Source organism: Notechis scutatus, chromosome 1, assembly GCF_049901735.1.
Source record: "Notechis scutatus isolate UNSWTSFEM ecotype Mainland chromosome 1, rNotScu1.2, whole genome shotgun sequence".
Taxonomy (NCBI): domain Eukaryota; kingdom Metazoa; phylum Chordata; class Lepidosauria; order Squamata; family Elapidae; genus Notechis; species Notechis scutatus.
In genome coordinates, this window is record NC_142009.1 from 159,123,251 (window position 1) to 159,140,940 (window position 17,690).

The following is a 17,690-nucleotide window of genomic DNA, read 5'->3' on the forward strand; positions in this document are numbered from 1 at the left end:
TCCCACTAATGAAAAGAATAAAATAAGACAATTTGATGGTTTCCTCCAACTTCTCCCAAAACTGAGTCAGCCTATGTATTTATGGGTATTGAATGAATTTAAAAATTGGAATTCATGTTTACTATTTAGACAGTGCTAATGCACTAACTATTTATACTACTGTAATTGTTAAATGTCTGTATTGGGTAGCAGTTGAATCAACTGAAAATGTGTAATATATGCTCAAGATGTTTTGGATCAATAACTGTCTATTAATACAATGAGCATGAACTCAAAGGTAGTGTGGTTTTAGTAAATGGCACACAAATGATGAGTGGTATGTTGTGTATGTGTTTCTTGTGGGTAAAATACAAGTACCAAACCAAATCATATCATATCTATGGAATTCTAAGCTTCACTTATCTTTATAAATATTATGGCTTCTATTAAACCATTTTATCATGAAAGTCAATTCCATTGGAATCAGTAAAATTTCGTTCCAGGTAAAAACTAAGCCTCAGATTTATAGTTCCTTGAGTAAAAATGAGTATAATCTGAATGCTCTAAATTGTGGCCTTTTATAGGATCAAATGCAAAGTATTCATCAAGGCGTTTCTTTTCAGAGAATGAGGATCATTTTTACTAAAAGCCTAAAACTGTGAAGGCATTTGGTAGGAAAATATTATTTCCACATTAGAAATGACTGCTGTCTATTTTAAGTATCTCTTTACACTAGTTGCCAGTAGCTTCCTTAAACATCTAAACATTTATTTTTACTCAGCAGAGAAGGGAAAGTTTATATTCAATGAGATTTTACAGAAAGCAAATAGAAATCTGACGAGCAAATTATTAATTGTGCATGCAATTTTATAAATATTCAGCGGAGGTGTCCTAAATGAGCAAATAGGTATCAACAACTCAATTATTCCAAATGCAGTAACAAGTAATACATTTAGCAACAGATCCTAAATCAATCAACTGGATTCACAGCTGAAGAATAAATGTTTAGGCTTGAAATGGCAAATGTCAACTGTTTAGGTAATTACAACTGGATCCTAATAGTGATGATGAAAAAGTGCAAGAATAATGTTCACTGTTGTACACTTACAATTGGCTGTACCTAATTTACCAGGACAATTCTACCAGACTCTGATCCTTAAAAAACCCTTATCAATGTGACTTCCAAAAGATTCATTTATTTATTTATTTTGTCAAGTGATTATAAGATAACAGGTATAAGTATAAACATAGTTATGAATACATGAAATGGATACATATAAGAAAAATAAAAAGATGGACAGATGTTAAGAGTTACAGGTGATCCAAAGAATCGTCTAGCAAAGAAACATGTCTATCTGAAAGCAGGGGTGTTTATTGGATGTCCTATAATTGTCATGAATGGGCTGGTGTCTTTAAACACAGAGAAAAAAAATGCAGAGTCCAAGATCTTGCCTCCTCTGGACAAAGTCGCTGCAACTGGAACGGTGACTTGCTCTAAAGCAAGGGGGGGGGAGTTTCGGGACTGGTTCAGTGGGGAAGAGGCCTAGCCTGGGGCTAACCCACCCTCTGTCCCTCTGCAATACACGTTTTTGTTGTTTTTTATGAGGACAGACGAAACAGAGAGATTAACGGGGAGGGTGGCTGGGATGGAGGTCTGTTACCCGTGCGCTCCTCTTATCTTGAAAAGTACCCATAGTGACAAACGGGATGAAAGAGAGGTTTTTTTGGGAGGGGGGATTTGGCTGTTCTTGCTTCTTGTTTTCAGGCATTCTCATCCTCTTTTGGGGGTCAAAAAGTAAGGAAGAAAGGAAGGAAAGAAGGAAGGAAGGAAAGAAGGAAGGGAGGGGAGGATGGAAGGAAAGAAGGGAGGAAGGAAGCAAGGGAGGAAGGAAGGTAGGGAGGGAGGAAGGAAGGAAAGAAGGGAGGAAGGAAAGAAGGAAGAAAAGAAGGAAGGGAGGAAAGAAGGGAAAAAGGGAGGGAGGGAGGGAGGGAGTAAGGAAAGAAGGGAGGGAGGAAGGGAGGGAGGAAGGAAGGAAAGAAGGGAGGAAGGAAAGAAGGAAGGGAGGGCGGAAGGAAGGAAGGAAGGGAGGGGGGAGGGAGGAAAGAACGGAGGGAGGGAGGGAGGAAAGAAGGAAGGAAAGAAGGGAGGGAGGAAGGGCGGGAAGAAGGAAGGGCGGGAGGAAGGAAGGAAAGAAGGAAGGAAGGGAGGAAAGGAAGGAAGGGAGGAAGGAAGGGAGGGAGGGAGGAAGGGAGGAAGGAAGGAAGGAAGGAAGGAAGGGAGGAAAGGAAGGAAAGAAGGAAGTTGGTTCTTAATGCTAAATACACCCCAGCAACTCTGGCGAAACTGTATTCCGAAGACGAGTTGGTGGTCCCGGCGGCTTCCCAACTTTTTCTTGCGCCGATCCCTTTGCCTTGAGAGCGCACGGACTGCCGACAGCGGTTCTCGGCGGGGCGGGAGGCTGAAGGATCAAACCGAACTCAGACCTTAGAAATTAGGGCCGATTTTGATAGGTTGTTATCTACGCTGGGCGGCGTTTTACCCTTATTCCGCTATTGGGTCTGCGGCCGCTTTTTCCTCTTAAGCTCTGCCTTTTGTTTGCGCGCGGGCCGAGAGCGACGAGCGGAGCGCTCTTCCAACCCTTTTCAGTCCTCCCTCCGAAGACTGTAATTGATTCGAAAAGGTTTCCGGCTGCCAGATGTGGGCTTGGACCGGGGACTCTGTTGACAATGGGTCGTCGGGGGAGAGGAGGGGTTGTTTGGAAAATAAGATAATGATCTTAAAGTTTATAATGGAAGGGTGAATAGGAAGACTCTTCCCCCCCCCCGCCTTCGCTCTCCGCAGCTCCGAAACAGAGAGCAGGGTCTCGGATTCTCGCTGCTCCCGGAGTGGGACCTTTTTGGAAGGGTCAGAGAGGGAAGGCGAGGACGCGCCAAGTTTTGAGTTGCTTTGGAAAGCGCCGGAGCCCGAGGACCGCACGAAGCCCCCCCACACACACACACACCGCTACAGCCTCTCTTCGGGCCCCCGTGGTCGCGTCAGCCTAAGCAGGCAGGGGTTCCGTATGTTGTAAACCACAAACAGCTTCGTCGTTAGAAATCCCAGCCTCCGCCCCACCGCGCACCCGTTCTGGACTCCCCAAGTCGGTCCCTTTCAATCGGCTGCTCTTTTTTGCTTCGGCTTTCCGAAGCGCTGGCCGAAGTCAAGAGTTGTTCGCCTTCCTCACATGAAGTCAGCCCATTTTAGAAGCTCGCCCCCGACAATCCGCCCCCTCCACGCACACAGACGGACACGCTTTCGTCCCACGCAGTCTGTTCCTCCGGTCGGACAGATTCTCGAGCTCCGGAGCCGCCTAAAGTTCCCGTCCTCCTCCCTCCTCCTCATTGTTTTGACTACTTTTCCTTTCCTTAAACCCCTCCCCAGAGAACTTGCCGCTTTTGCGGAAGAAGAACTCAAAAGCTCGTTTCTGAGCGAAGGGCAGGCAGACTTTTGGCTAAGCAGCTCTCCTCCTCCCAGTTCCCTTTACCGAGCACTACCCCAAAGCGACGCAAAAACTCGCGAGCGGAGAGTCCCCACCAAGTTCACACTCGCACCTTCGTTTTTTATTCCAAACTCGGGTGGAAGTGCGGGGGTGGGGGGTGCGGCGGGGGTGGGGGTGTTGCTCCAAGACCCTCGTTAGGAAAAGCGAGCAACTCACTCCTCGCTTCCAGCCAATAAATCTTGCCCGGAGGAGCGGCAAGAAACGCTCGAGGAAGCTACTTTGCCTCCTCGCTCTTCCAGCCCTTTAGGACACCTCCTAAAGGAAAGGAGAAAATAAAAGACGGCGGGGAGGGAGGGGGGCACAAAGCAGCCCAAACGCGTAGCAGTGGAAGGAAGACGCGCTGGTGCGAGGAAGGGAGAGAGAGACACACACAGAGAGAGACAGACAGACAGACAGACACACACACACACAGAGAGAGAGAGAGAGAGACGGAGCGCGCGAGCGAGGCGGAACGCAGCGAAAAGGGAGGAAGAGGCGCGCTTCGCAGCTCTGCCGCAGCCGGGACTTCGCCGCGGCGCTTGGCCAAGCAGCCGCGCGGCCGCCCAAGCGCCTCCCGCATTCAGCCGCACTTTTCCCGACCGCGATTCCCTCCTTCTCTCCCCCACCCCCCCTGCCCGGCAACCCCTCTTACTCTCCCCTTCATTGGAGCCGGTTTCTCCGGTCCTTCCCGCATCCCTCTCCGTCCCCTCCCGCCCTTTCTCTCTCTCTCTCTCCCCCGTCTCTTTTTCCCCCGACTCCCCGGTCCTCCTCCAAACGCCTCTTCGAGCGGCCCCTCTGAGTCCCCTGCAGACCTCGCTAACTTGTGGCTGTTGTGATGCGTATTCCCGTAGATCCCAGCACCAGCAGGAGGTTCAGCCCCCCTTCCAGCAGCCTGCAGCCCGGAAAGATGAGCGAAGTCAGCCCGGTAGTGGCGGCAGCCCAGCAGCAGCAGCAACAACAGCAACAGCAGCAGCAACAGCAGCAGCAGCAGCAGCACCAGGAGGCGGCGGCAGTGGCGGTGCCCAGGCTTCGCCCGCACGATAACCGCACCATGGTGGAGATCATCGCCGACCACCCGGCCGAGCTGGTCCGCACCGACAGCCCGAACTTCTTGTGCTCCGTGCTGCCTTCACACTGGCGCTGCAACAAAACTCTCCCGGTGGCATTCAAGGTAAGGAGAGCTGGGCAAACCTTCATCGGTTCGCCCCCCCACTCCCTCCGCCCTTCACGGTGGCCCAAGGCAATTTCCTCGTTTCCTCCTGGCCGGGGTAAGGGGCAAGGCGTCAGGGGGCAGTGTGATAAGTTAGGGCCTTGGCACCCGCTGCGTGCAGTTTAGGGGGGGTTGTAAGTGCTGGCTACTATTCTCCAGGAGCCATTGAGATAGTACTTTCCATCAGCTGGGAATTGCCCATCTTATTGGTACCTGAGCTTGTCTTCTTTTTTTGGGGGGGGGGGGGAATAGCCTTCACTATATGGCCTCCTCCTCTTTGCCTGTTTTTAAAGCCTTCCTTGTTATTGGCACAAGTCAGCTTCTCACTTTTCCTTAAACCCTTAGAAGAAGGGATCCTCTTCCTCCCCTACCCTGATTATTGCAGTGGCCAAAGAATCTTTCCTTCTTTAAAGAAAAGTGCAGAAAAGTTTGAACACGCATTCATCTCCTGCCTTGAGGAGAGAACTTGTGGTCCCCTTTAAAATAGGAGATTGGTGTCTTTTGCCACATCAGAAAAGGAGGCACTGTATATTTGTGGACAGATCTATCCTTAATCTCAGTCCTCTATTGACTATTAGTTTTTTTTTTACTATCTAGAATGTCTGCTTATAGTTCTTGATCAACATTTACCTCCCTCATGTTGGCTCTAGACTGAAGTTCATTGGCTTATTCTTAGCAAACTGCCTAGTAAGACTAACACAAATTAGAGTGAAGTATTAATATATAGAGAGAGCATTTTAAATAAAAGGACAAAAGGTTTTCCATAAATAATCGTAAAGATAGGATTTGTCTAATTGACCATCAGAGTCAGTTAAATGCTCCAAGACACCAGGCAAAATCTTTGGGGGACGCTGGAACTGTTCTTCCCAAATGAAAGACTTTCAGGGGTTTGATCTCTGCAGTGTTTCCATCATTTGGTCCTAGGCATCTTTCTGACCCATCTTTCCAATGTCATTTTAACTTTCCTGGGTTTTCTTTCTTTTTCTTGTTTAATTTTCCCAACCATAAAATGAGTGTCTGTTCTGGAAGAACTTTGAATTCATTGATGTTGATCTAAAAATGGAATTGAGCAGAAGTTTCATTGTGGGAGGTGCCTCTTTTGCATCTGGTTGTGTTTGTTGTATCTCTCCAGGGCATTACATAAAAAGTTCTGCTGGAAGCTGTTTAGACAGACATCTTTCATAGAAGGTGTTTTGTTGATTTGTGGAGTAATGAGGATGAAAGTGTCTTTAAAACTAGTGACAGAAAGGAAAAGCTGTTGATTGGGTCTGGGTGGGAAGATTTCTGTTGGGGAGGGGAAGATTGTGTTGGACTCCTGCTGGGCAAATTGGGAAGCATTTGCACAGAAGGGTGGGTTTGGGAGTGGGTTTTTGTTTTTTGGGGCAAGGCAGAGTGTCAATATTTTTAACATGATCACAGATCAGTGAAATGCTATTCAGAACTGAATCAAGAATGGCTTTATTAATATTTTACAGTGTACTCTCACTCAAATTTTAGAAAACAGAATGTTATCTCCACTTTCCTTTCTCTGGTATCTATTTTCACAATCCTCAACTGCATCTCCTTATCTGTACTGCAGATTTATGCACCCACATTTCCTCTTTAATGGGATGACTCTTGTTCAGTAGAAAAGGAATAATAGCCAATACATAAGAAAGCTAAACATTTCACATGAACATTACCATAGTACACCTATCCTTTATTATGTCTATGTACATAGAAACAAAATATGTATATATGTAGCCCTAATACACACACACACATACACACACACATAAACTGAGTCCATCATATCTAACCCAATCTGCAGAAACTTCCCCCTCCCATATAACAAAGCTACACTGAATTCTGAGTTTAAAATAATAATGGATTAAATGAATAAGGGGTCAGGATTCCCCAGAGAGTGGAATATTAGTACCGAAAGAGATATTTCATGCATAAACAAGACATTATGGAGCTATTAGGGAAACAGTGAGTTTGGTTTGGGAATTTAGTTCAAGTTTGTATTTGTTCCAAACATGCAATGACCTCTCCAGTTGGAGATTCCTGGGAATAGTAACTAAATCACTGAAGAATCTAATATGCCATGTGGTCTTGCCACAGCTTTGCTAAAATGAAGTTCCGTCATTTAAAACGGCACAACGTTTTAGGTACTTTCAGCTTAGTTCGGTGGCCATCCATTAAAGGATGAAAGTGTTAATAAACTGAGTTTTTAAATTGTGTGTTGGAATGAACTCATTAACAGCTTGGATGTAATACGTAGCTATACCTAGAATCACTGAAAAAGAGAGAGATCTTCTTTGAATCTGATTACTGTCATTATTCTGCATTGTAGCTTAGCAGGGTAGAAGCTGCAGCTGGCAAGTTTAAAAAGACATTCAGAGCTTTTCCGTGTGTGTTTGTGTGTTCATGCATACAAACTTGATTCTTGCTTGCATGTTTGCCAAATATGTCTGAGGTTTCTCATCTCAAATGAAAAGCCTATGGCAGGTACATTTCTGTAATCATGTCGATGTGTGATAAATTATACTGGTATCAGAATTTTAAACCATGAAAAATAAATATGCTCTTTTCAAATTATTACTGCCACCTGCTGAGTTTTAAACATTAGGGATATGATGTGAGAGTCCAATCTTAAAATGCTAATATAGAAGTAATAGTATCAATAACATTTAATTAAGAAGCAGACCCGATATAATGTCTATATTATACACCAGTATTGATTTGTGGTGATCACAAAGACACCATACAAATTAATTATATATGCCTATTTAGTCTGAATAGTAAAAAAAAAAGTTGTGATACCAAGCATAAAGATCTGCATTCTTAATAACATGTAAATAGAAAATAAAGCAATACAATTTGTTTATAACATACTGCTGCAGATAAAGACCATACCTGAACGAATATTTGTATAAAATACTGGTAAACGTTTCCACTAAATAATTTTCATAAAAGGATTTGAAGTTATTTGGGAGGTAGATTATTCTGAAAAAAACAAGGCATGATTGCAAATATGTGTATTAATTACAAGATTTAAAGTGGTTGCTTGTATTAGCTATCCTGTGATGAATCCACTTCAAAGGCACACAATATATAGAAGCTTCTTGGAAAAAGCAGCCTTGTAAGCTACATTGGTTTTAATAGTAGTTACAGAACTGCATACAGCTGCATACAGCTTTGCTGAAGTATGATTCAAGTATCAGTTGAGGGAAATGGATTTACTTATAAAAGGTCTTTAATTGGAAAGTAATCCCACATAGCAGTAATGAAATGAAATGTCAGTTGGAAATGCATGTTGACATGATGGTCAAAGACATCATCCACCATGGGTAAATTTATCTGAAGTAGTGGTTTGACTGGAGGCAAATATATTCATAAGATTTCCAAATTCTTTCTCACTTGTGGCAGAGAGAGAGAGAAGGAGAGGGAGAGAGAAGGAGGGAGGGAGGGAGAGAGAGACAGGGCTCTTTTAAGCTATATTTTGTTGAAATTGTATTGGTCAAGTATTACTGAAGATCATCTTTATATTTGGGGGCTGGTTGAAGAAAAGTCCTGGTTGGATTTATTGCGAAATAAGTTTGCCTAAACATTTCTTTTAGAAATTTCATCTATATTTGATTTTTTTTTTAAAAAAAACAACCTTTCTCCCAGTAAAATGTCAAAAAATTTAATATCATACCTTTATGTAGTAAATTAAGAGCTGAAAAATCAGATATTAAGTGAAAATTGCAACTGTTCCTTAATATTCACGGTGGAAGCAATGTGATCATCTCCATCCATCCACTTTCCCATGAATCATTCTGTATAGTGGGGCTGGATTAGGAATCCAGCATTTGACCCACTGGTAATGTTTTAATGTTTCTTTTAGGGGCACTAATTATGTTTTCACAAAGACACTGCGTCCATTCATCATATCCCTTGCTCCAGAGAAGCCTTATTGGAGTCAGTGGGACTTTACCAAAGTAAGTGGCCGAAGGAATGTAGTCAGAATTATTAGTTATTCAGGTCTCTACATTTTTGCAGACCTAGATGATGCCAGTAGTAATAAAACGCTTGTACATTAAAAGTAACAGGAAAAATAATTACATTTGGTGTGAAGTAATAATGCTGCTAGTAGCATTATTGCGACTATCCAGGATGTTTCCATTTCCATCAGACCCTCAGTTTTTCAGTTGATTTCAATAGCCTCAAATTAAAGTCTAGAATATGAATGGCAAGTAGAGTGCTATTTTTGTAATTAAAAATACTGTAATTGAAATAAGTTACAGCAAAGACTCCAAGTTTTTTAAAAAAAACCTTAGCTGTACTTTTGACTGTTTAGCTACATAAAATTATTTTTGTAATGAATATTTTATATTATTTAAATTCAAAATGTATGTTGCATTTTGTAAAAGATACCACAGTATACAATGTTACAGTTACTTAGAATAGGTTTAAAACATTTGTTCGGGATACTTGCTCAGATAAGATTTTTACTATGATCTAGACTATCAGTTTTTAGTTCTCACCTTGATCATTGGACTGAAAATGGCTAAAGTTAAAATAGCTGATAAAAATATAATTCTGCAAGCTTTTAGCAGATTGTTACTGTTATCACTGTTTTAAACTATGATACAAAATTCCTTTAATTTTTAGTGTGGAAAATGCAAGTTCTCAAAATGTGGTAACTTTGGAAATTATGTATATAGAAAAATATATGCAAGAAGCTAAAAACAATTCTTGCGGCTCAATTGGAAGTGTGCTCTTACGATGCTGTATTTCTTAAAAACAACTGTACAGATTGGATCACTAACTGGATTAATTTACACCATAGTACACTTTACAACATGTCATGTAAATTCTAGATAATTTTAGAAGCACTCATTATCTGTGCCCTAAAAATCTAATTTCCATTTTTATTTAAATAAATTACTTTTACGAAGTTGCTCTGTTTAAATTATTAGCTACCAGGTACATGGAACAGAACTAATTATGTATCTTATTAAGATGGTCTTAAGTCATTTTGTTGTGTTTGTTAAGTCATTCTGTGTTCTAGATCATATCTGCTTAAGTCGCTTTATTTTCAAAAAGTTCCTTTCTTCCATAAAGACTGGGGCAGGGGGAATATAAAGAATGGGATTTGAGGCAGTCAGAATATCCTGAGGTTTATACATAGTTATCACCTTGTGGAGGTTTTTTTCCATGAAAGGTTTACCTTACTTTTTCTTGCTGGACTTTCTTGCTTCTGCCAAGTAAAGGTCCTGCTCTTCTATTCCTGTTTTTAAAATGCCTCACTTTTCATTCCCAAAGTCTTTCCACCCCAAATCCAGGGTTGGGGAGATGAACTGCATATGCATGTTATGGGACTGTATCTTCTATGTTTGCCTCATTTTCTGTGACTGCTGTTGTATTTCCATATTGCTGGTCAGCTCCTTCTTCTCATATCTGCCTACAGTAGAAGTTAATGATGATCATGGTATGTGCGAACATACATTCCATATAATAATCTAAGGCAGATATTTCCAAAATATACACAGCAAGCCATGTTGGTTTTCTGTATAGAATAAAGTAATATATTTCTTTTAAAATGACATACCATCATTGGGACTAGTTGTGGAAGCTTATGATTCACCTTCAAGTGGGCTGTATTTTATGGCTTGATTCACTTTTAGCATTAAAACTAAGTTGGGTGCCCAGTTTGCATGTTGGATCTTTACTTTATTTCACTTCACTTCACTTCAAATTTACTTCACTGCCTTCAAATCATTATTGAGTCCTGAAGAAATTTCTGAAGTTTTCTTGGCAAGGTTTTGGAAGTGGTTAGTCCTTGCCTTCTCCCTAGGCTTGAGAGAGACTGACTGGCCTAAGGTCACTGAGCCAGCTTATGCCTAAGGCAGAACTAGATCTCGTGGTCTCGTGATTTCTACTCTGAAGTCTTCACTACTGCACCAAACTGGCTCTCTGGCTCTAAATGTATAATGCTATTAATAACAATCCATTCTTTTCAGTTGTATATGTTGTAATAATATTTGTGTTGTTATTGTCCAGAATTACAAAATAGCCCTGGGGATGGTTTGAGAAATTAGGAAAGGGAGAAGTTCAACTGGTTCACTTTATAATAACTAGGGCAGAAAATGTATCTCTAGGCTCAACTCTGGGCCTTCCCACATTTGACTGAAGAAAGCAGATACCGTGGATACAAATATGTAACCTATATGCACTTTACATTATAACATACTGGTCCCATTTGCAGCTGAGGAATATTGACATTCAATGATAAAGTGGGATCAGATAAAATGTACAAAAATAGTAGTGCTACTAACTATGTACATCATTATTTTTTCTCATTTCTCTGCAGACTGAATTTCCTTTTTTGAAATAACTGAAACAACAGAGCATACAAGGGATGCCCCACACATAAATTAAAATTGTAGCAGATATAGTGCTTGTCTTTCACATGGCAAGATAACAACAAAATTGTCTTTCTTCCATATGACAATGTAGTCTTCTTTCTCATTCTTCTTCACAAAATCATTTTTTTTAACTACACAATTTGTATTAATAAAATAGAAACTCACCTTGTGTGCTCTTCCTGGCTTAATGTGTGCCTGGATGCATGATTTGGAATCAAGTAGGAGTGATTTAATTCCTCCTTTACAGAAGTTATAGTTATTTAGGTTCCTTGCTCCCATCGGTAGGAAACTCTTTGTGCCAGATGATGAAAAAGATAGAAGTCTAATAATGTGGAACACTCCAAAGTCCCTCAGATTTCAACAGGTAGTTACTTATGTATCCATGATTGATTTATTCTTTTATTCAGCTGAATTGATTTCGAGATGCTTAACTTTGAATCTGTTTACACCCATTGGAGCCATATGCTGAAATCATGAATTCTAAGTTGTTCATAGTATGGCTGAAATACATATAATGCTGAAAAGTGTAGTTAGAAAGCAAAATTGAAAATAAAATCTGTCCAAGTTTATTGTATTTTTTATGGTCATATTAGTTTCTTGGTTCACAAAGCTATTTGCAATATTGAAACAGAAATCCAGAATATACTTGACAAATATTTTCACTGTGATTGTGCATTTATTTCTTGCACTACAGGATTGAAAGTGTTACCTTATCGCTGTGTGAGATCATAGGAATAGACCAGGGCTGTCAAACTCCTGGCCCGTGGGCCGGATGCATTGTGCGCTGGCCACGCCCACATCCAGTTTAACAAAGGGGGGAAAAATCCTGATATGTCACGTGACACCATCGTGACAATGTGAGTTTAACACCCCTGAAATTGACAGTTTAACATATTGTTATAAATGTAGCGTCCAGAATTCATAAAGTATATTTCTATAGTCTAAAAATGCAAAATACTTAAATTTTAAATGTGATTGAGTGTTATTTTCTACATTTACAATAATTTGGTACTGTTCTGTTTGGTTCTGTAGATAACTCCTTATAATAATAAACAGCCAAAGGAGAAATTATGTTGCAGAAACAAAACTGACAGTTTAAACTGAGATTCTTAAACTTTTAATATAGTTCTCATATTTTTCAATGTTTTTTCCCATAATACTGAAAATTAGAACCCTTTTATCTTCTTTTGCTTTGCATTATTTAAAACAAAATTAAATAGAGACTTATTCCATGAGTGAAACTTGGATGTGAAGCTGTAGTGGAATACACAGATGTAGGGATCCTAAGAATCAGCATATTCTCATGCAAACATCTTCTTTCTTTTAGTATTAAAGCATAGGAGATCACCATTTTATCTATTCTGTCCCATGTGGTTTCTGGAGGTATGCTGACTTAGCAGTCTTTGAAAGCTAAGATCCGATCTTAACCATTATGTGGGGACTGTGCAATGATATCATACATGGGGAGGAGGGGTATTGGGGAAGTTAAGCAGTTTTTCATTGGTTGTTTGATATATTTATTTTAGGGCTTACACTACTGTTTTAATAAGTTTTACTTTGAAAAGACAGACATTTGCACTGCTCGTTTTAAAAAAAGCATGATCAAGGTGAGTTCTGAGGGCTGAAAAACTGAGATTTGGCAAATTCATATGAATATAACATCACCTCCAGTGTCATGATTGCCAATGCTGTGGCCTATTGCTGTAATATAGTAATTGAACAAGACTTGGTGTTTATAGCAATAGCACTTAGATTTACATATCACTCCACAGTGCTCTTACAACCTTCTCTAAGTGATTTACAGAATCAGCATATTGCCCCCAACCATCTGGCTCCTCATTTTACCAACCTTGGAAGGATGGAAGACTGAGTCAACCTTGAGCCAGTGAGACTCAAAGTGCTGGCAGTTGGCAAAGTTACCCTGCAATACTGCATTCTAACCATTGCGCCAGCCCTATCTGACTATGGAAGTTTCATGAGCAACAAACCTGTGAAATTATAGAGTGGTCTTAACCAGTCCATCTTGCTCAACTTTTGCATGCATTTGGATTATGTCTATTGCTTAATTTGTGCATAAATTATGCTGTGGAGTAGAAACCAGAGCCCCATATTCAGCAGGAGGCCACTGAATGGCTGCTTCCTGTTGCAAATGTGCTCATACTCAAGGAGTAGAATCATAACCATTTGGAAAATAATGGACATGATTGGCCTGAACCTTCCCCTCTTCTGCTAATACAATTAAAGGATGCAAGCAACATTAACTACCAAGTATTTAGTGTTTGGTTTGTGATTCAAAGAAGTTAAGAAATTATTGTTATGTCTTTATTGTCATAGGTGGTGGCTTTAGGAGAAGTCCCTGATGGGACAGTGGTCACAGTCATGGCTGGAAACGATGAAAATTATTCTGCAGAGCTGAGGAATGCCTCAGCTGTAATGAAGAATCAAGTGGCACGGTTTAATGACCTGAGATTCGTTGGCAGAAGTGGAAGAGGTAAATAATTTCATTATAGATTTGTTAAACCAACAACTGAAAGCACAGTCAAGACCTAAAATGGCATCCATTAACAATTAATCCACTACTATTAAACTTTCATTTATAAGTTATATGTAGGCTGCAACATTCTTTAAATAGGCTTGGTCACCTACTACAGGATTGTTTTCCTATGGATGGAGGGATGGGTGTGTGTGTGGGGGGTGTTATATGAATGTAAGGAAGGAAGGAAAAGAAAGAAGAGAAGAAGAAAGGAAAAATCTGGATTTTGAGGGGGGATTGCTTTCTGATATCAGCAAATGAGTTGAAGAAAGGAAGCATGATGGTATTTCTCTTTTAGTACACAGTTCACTTTGCAATTTTTCACTTCTGATGAGGGAAAAAAATGTGTTGCCAGATTCAAGGACAGTTAGGTAGTCTTAGTGGATTCAGGGAATTCTTCTCAAGTAAACATGCATAGGATTACAGTCTTAATAATAAAAGTATTTCCTGGTTCTAGTAGAAGAATTATCATATATTTTCCAATTTTAGTATTGGGTGCTGGTGTGTTTATAAACAGTCTCCTCCGGTTTTGACGTAACTGACTTTTTGTGAATCCATTCAAAGTACTTTCTAAATAAGTTGTGAGCAGAGAAGTTACCCTGCTTTTCCCTATCAACTTTTTTTTCCAATTTGATGAAAGAGAATTTAATTCAGACATTCTTTCAAGGGAGGTTAGGAAGTTGAATGTTCTCAAGGAGGTGGTGTGATTCTTTTGCATTTATTTAAATATGAGGAGGCCAAGGGATGTATATCTGTGATTGTGTGAACATACTCTTCTTTGTCAGCCATTTGCAGCTTCCATGGCTTCCCAGTCTTCAATTCAATTCTAAGGGAAAACTTCATAAGGTATCACAAGCCTTCAATGGGTCTTTCTCAGAAAAGGTTGTCTCTGAAAACCACTAAAGGGATGTTAATTAAACCCATTTGTAAAGATGTTATGCCTAGATTTGAGCAGCTATATAAATGGGTTAAATAAATACACACAACGTTCTTCTCCATGTCATGTTCTCATTTACTGTAGCTGGAAATCCAGAAGGAAGCATAGAAGGAGGCAGAAACAAAACTGAGGATTCTGGTGGATAGCCAGAGAAAAAAATATGTTTGCAGGTATCACATAGGTGAGAATAGGGGAAAATGTCGAGTACCTATCTTATTTTTGTACTGAATATACAAAACAAATTTATATAGCTGTCCATTTCAGTGGTTACAATACTGATTTAATGAGTTAGTCATTTCTCTTACCGAAGAGTACCATCAACCCCAATATTCCTTTTATACCAATAAGACTCTATTTGGAATTCTGCTACTTGCATGAGAAATGAAGATAATAGCTAAGCGGAGAACTCAAAATAAGCAAACAAAACCCTTAAAGGCAGTAACACCTGCTCACCACATTGCATTAGTTGTAAATAAAATTTTGGCTCAAGTTAAAATTTACTCCACAGCACTTCCTGAAGCAGGGATAGCAGTGCAAAGCTCAAGGTAAAGAAAACCTTGCTAGATTCGGCATTTGCCATTTCTCTGGAAATAGGAGGTAAGAGCTGGTTACAAATTTAAGTATAATAGACAAGTTTGAGGGCACCATCCAAAAAGATAAGATGGCCTGGTAACCTTGTGCTTCTGAGGAAGGCTATTTTAGCATAGTGTTTACACTTGAACTCAGAACACAAGGAACTCTGGGTCAAATCCTGTGTCCTGGCCTGCATTAAAAGACTCCAAACTTCCTTGGTTGAATAAAAGCAAAACAAAACAAAACCAGTTTCAGGAAAACAAAAACCTCAGTACTTTCTGGCTATGTAATTAACACAAATGCAAATCTGGGAACAAAGGCATGACTGTCCACAATCAGAATTTCAACCAGTATCTTAATTCTTTCACTCAGATTGCGAAGTGTTGCTGTTCTTCTAACTTCTAGCTGAAAATTTTACTTTTAAGAATGTGGTCAATACTTTATGCGTATCCAAGCTGATTTCAATTCTGAATGATAAAATACAACTTCAAAGATAATACAACTTAATTTAAAAAAAAAGACCACTGGATAAAAAGGAAAGGCCTTATACTTTTTATAAGATTTTAATAACATTTTGATATTACATTTTTATTTGTCTTTATGTTGATTGATTATACTTGAAAAGATCTCTGGCTTGTAAAAAGAAGTATGGTGGTTCCATCATATAATTATTGCTGAAAACAAACATAAATATGATGGAACATGTGTGTTTCAAAATTCAATGGAAGGAAAAGTTTATCCGTCTCTCTCTCTCTCTCTCTCTCTCTCTCCCTCCCTCCCTCCCTCCCTCCCTCCCTCCCTCCCCCCTCCTCCCCCCTCTCCCTCCCTCCCTGCCTATCTTCTTTAACTGTCACAAAGGAAATGAAATGAGTAATTAGAGAATCATTGTAATTATTCCCCACATTTACATTTCATCAGTGAGAAGTTTACTCAGATCAATATGAGTAAAATCTAGAAAAAGTGATGATGTACTGTAGAAACTGTTCAATATAGTTATTCAAAGAACTTCAAAGGAAAGCAAAGGGTATATGCACAGTTTTCCTACATTAGCTTTCCATGTTTTGGCTACTTTCCCAAATACCAATTTTTATATTGAAAAAAGAAGTAAAAAAGAATAAAAAAGAAAGAAAGAAGCAAGGAAGGAAGGAGAAGAAAGAAAGAAAGAAAGAAAGAAAGAAAGAAAGAAAGAAAGAAAGAAAGAAAGAAAGAAAGAAAGAAAGAAAGAAAGAAAGAAAGAAAGAGGGGGGAGACAGACTTAACTGCTTGCAGACTTTTCACGCATGGAAGATGAAGAAAGCTTCTTTTGATGAAGTGTAATTATGTCCAAACAGAGCTGACCCCTCCTCCTCTATTCCTTATGATCTTAACAGAAGAAAGTAGGGTATTTCCTTTGAAGCAGCTGGGATTTGGTAGAGGATCCGAAATGCTAGCTGCATTTGCTGCCAGAGGCAGGATGGAGAAATTGGTCCAGACTTGTCTCTCAGACACAGAGCAGAGAAAAAGAAAGAAAAGAGTTATCTTGAAGGATTTTTATGATACTGCTTAAAATAGCAGGAAAGGAAACAGTAGTAGCAAACAGGAGCTCATATGAACTACACAGAGCAAGAATGTTCTTGGCTAAGTCGACACTGTATCTGGTCTGTGGTAGCCTTGTAGCCAAGGTCCAGGTAACACTACTGAAACATACATGCAGATAAGAATCAGACAAGGTCAAACATGAGAATTGACACCGACTGAATAACTTTGTTCTGGCAATCACAGACCAGATTGCTTTGAAAAAAAAACATCTCCCGTTTTTAAGGACCAGGCCCAAAGGACTCTCTGCTGCTCTCACTTGACTCAAAGAGAAAGGCAAGAGAGCTTTAAGAAGAGTCAACTTCTAGGAAAGAACTACTGCAAGTCACACAAACTCTGAAAACAGAAACATGTTCATGTTTTTGCTTTCCTATTTTGGTGGAAGTAGAATGTCCACACTTATTTTATGTGTTTCTAATTTTACTTCTTTCTTTTTCATTGAAGTCACAGTCTAACTTATCAGTCGGCTTGCTGGGCTGTCTGTGGTCTCCCATATGTTCCTTGTTTATCATGACTTCATCATTTCTCTAACCTCACATGAAATCCTCTTCTGCATTTTTATCTAATCTAGCTGTGCAAATGCTTAGAAAGGCCTGCTCAGCAGTTTACCTACTACCCCGTGCCATCACTAACTTCTCTAATCACTTTATCCGCTTTCAATTGCCTGATCTGGTCTTTTGAAGCATATGAATAGTTGCAGAAGGAGAGAGGAAATAAAAGGCAGTCAGAGGAGTTGGCAAATTCCATAAGACATTTCCAGTCATGTGTTATTTCCTGTCCTCAAAGGAAAACATTTTCCCCATAGTTATTTATCAATACACAGAAATGCACCCCTCCCTTTATTCCAGTTATCTATTTCTTATATTAGATTTTCATATTACTTTTAATTATGCTGTAATCCAATATTATTTACTTCCATCCATTATTATTTACTTATTATACTTCAATTCAGGGAACATATCTACAGGGA

General features: G+C 39.8%; 1 protein-coding gene across 9 annotated transcripts in view; it reads left to right on the forward strand.

The window, feature by feature from the left end:
* The window catches only part of RUNX2 (RUNX family transcription factor 2), a 252,820-nt gene that overhangs the window by 73,987 nt on the left and 161,143 nt on the right, over positions 1–17,690 (forward strand). For 8 of the 9 annotated variants that reach the window (XM_087949179.1, XM_087949176.1, XM_087949178.1 and 5 more), the window contains exons 3-4: positions 4,349–4,668; positions 13,437–13,593. In XM_087949179.1, the coding sequence (XP_087805305.1) occupies positions 4,349–4,668; positions 13,437–13,593 (477 nt within the window). The remainder of the gene's footprint in view (positions 1–4,348; positions 4,669–13,436; positions 13,594–17,690) is intronic. The other variant, XM_087949180.1, reaches the window with a different exon arrangement.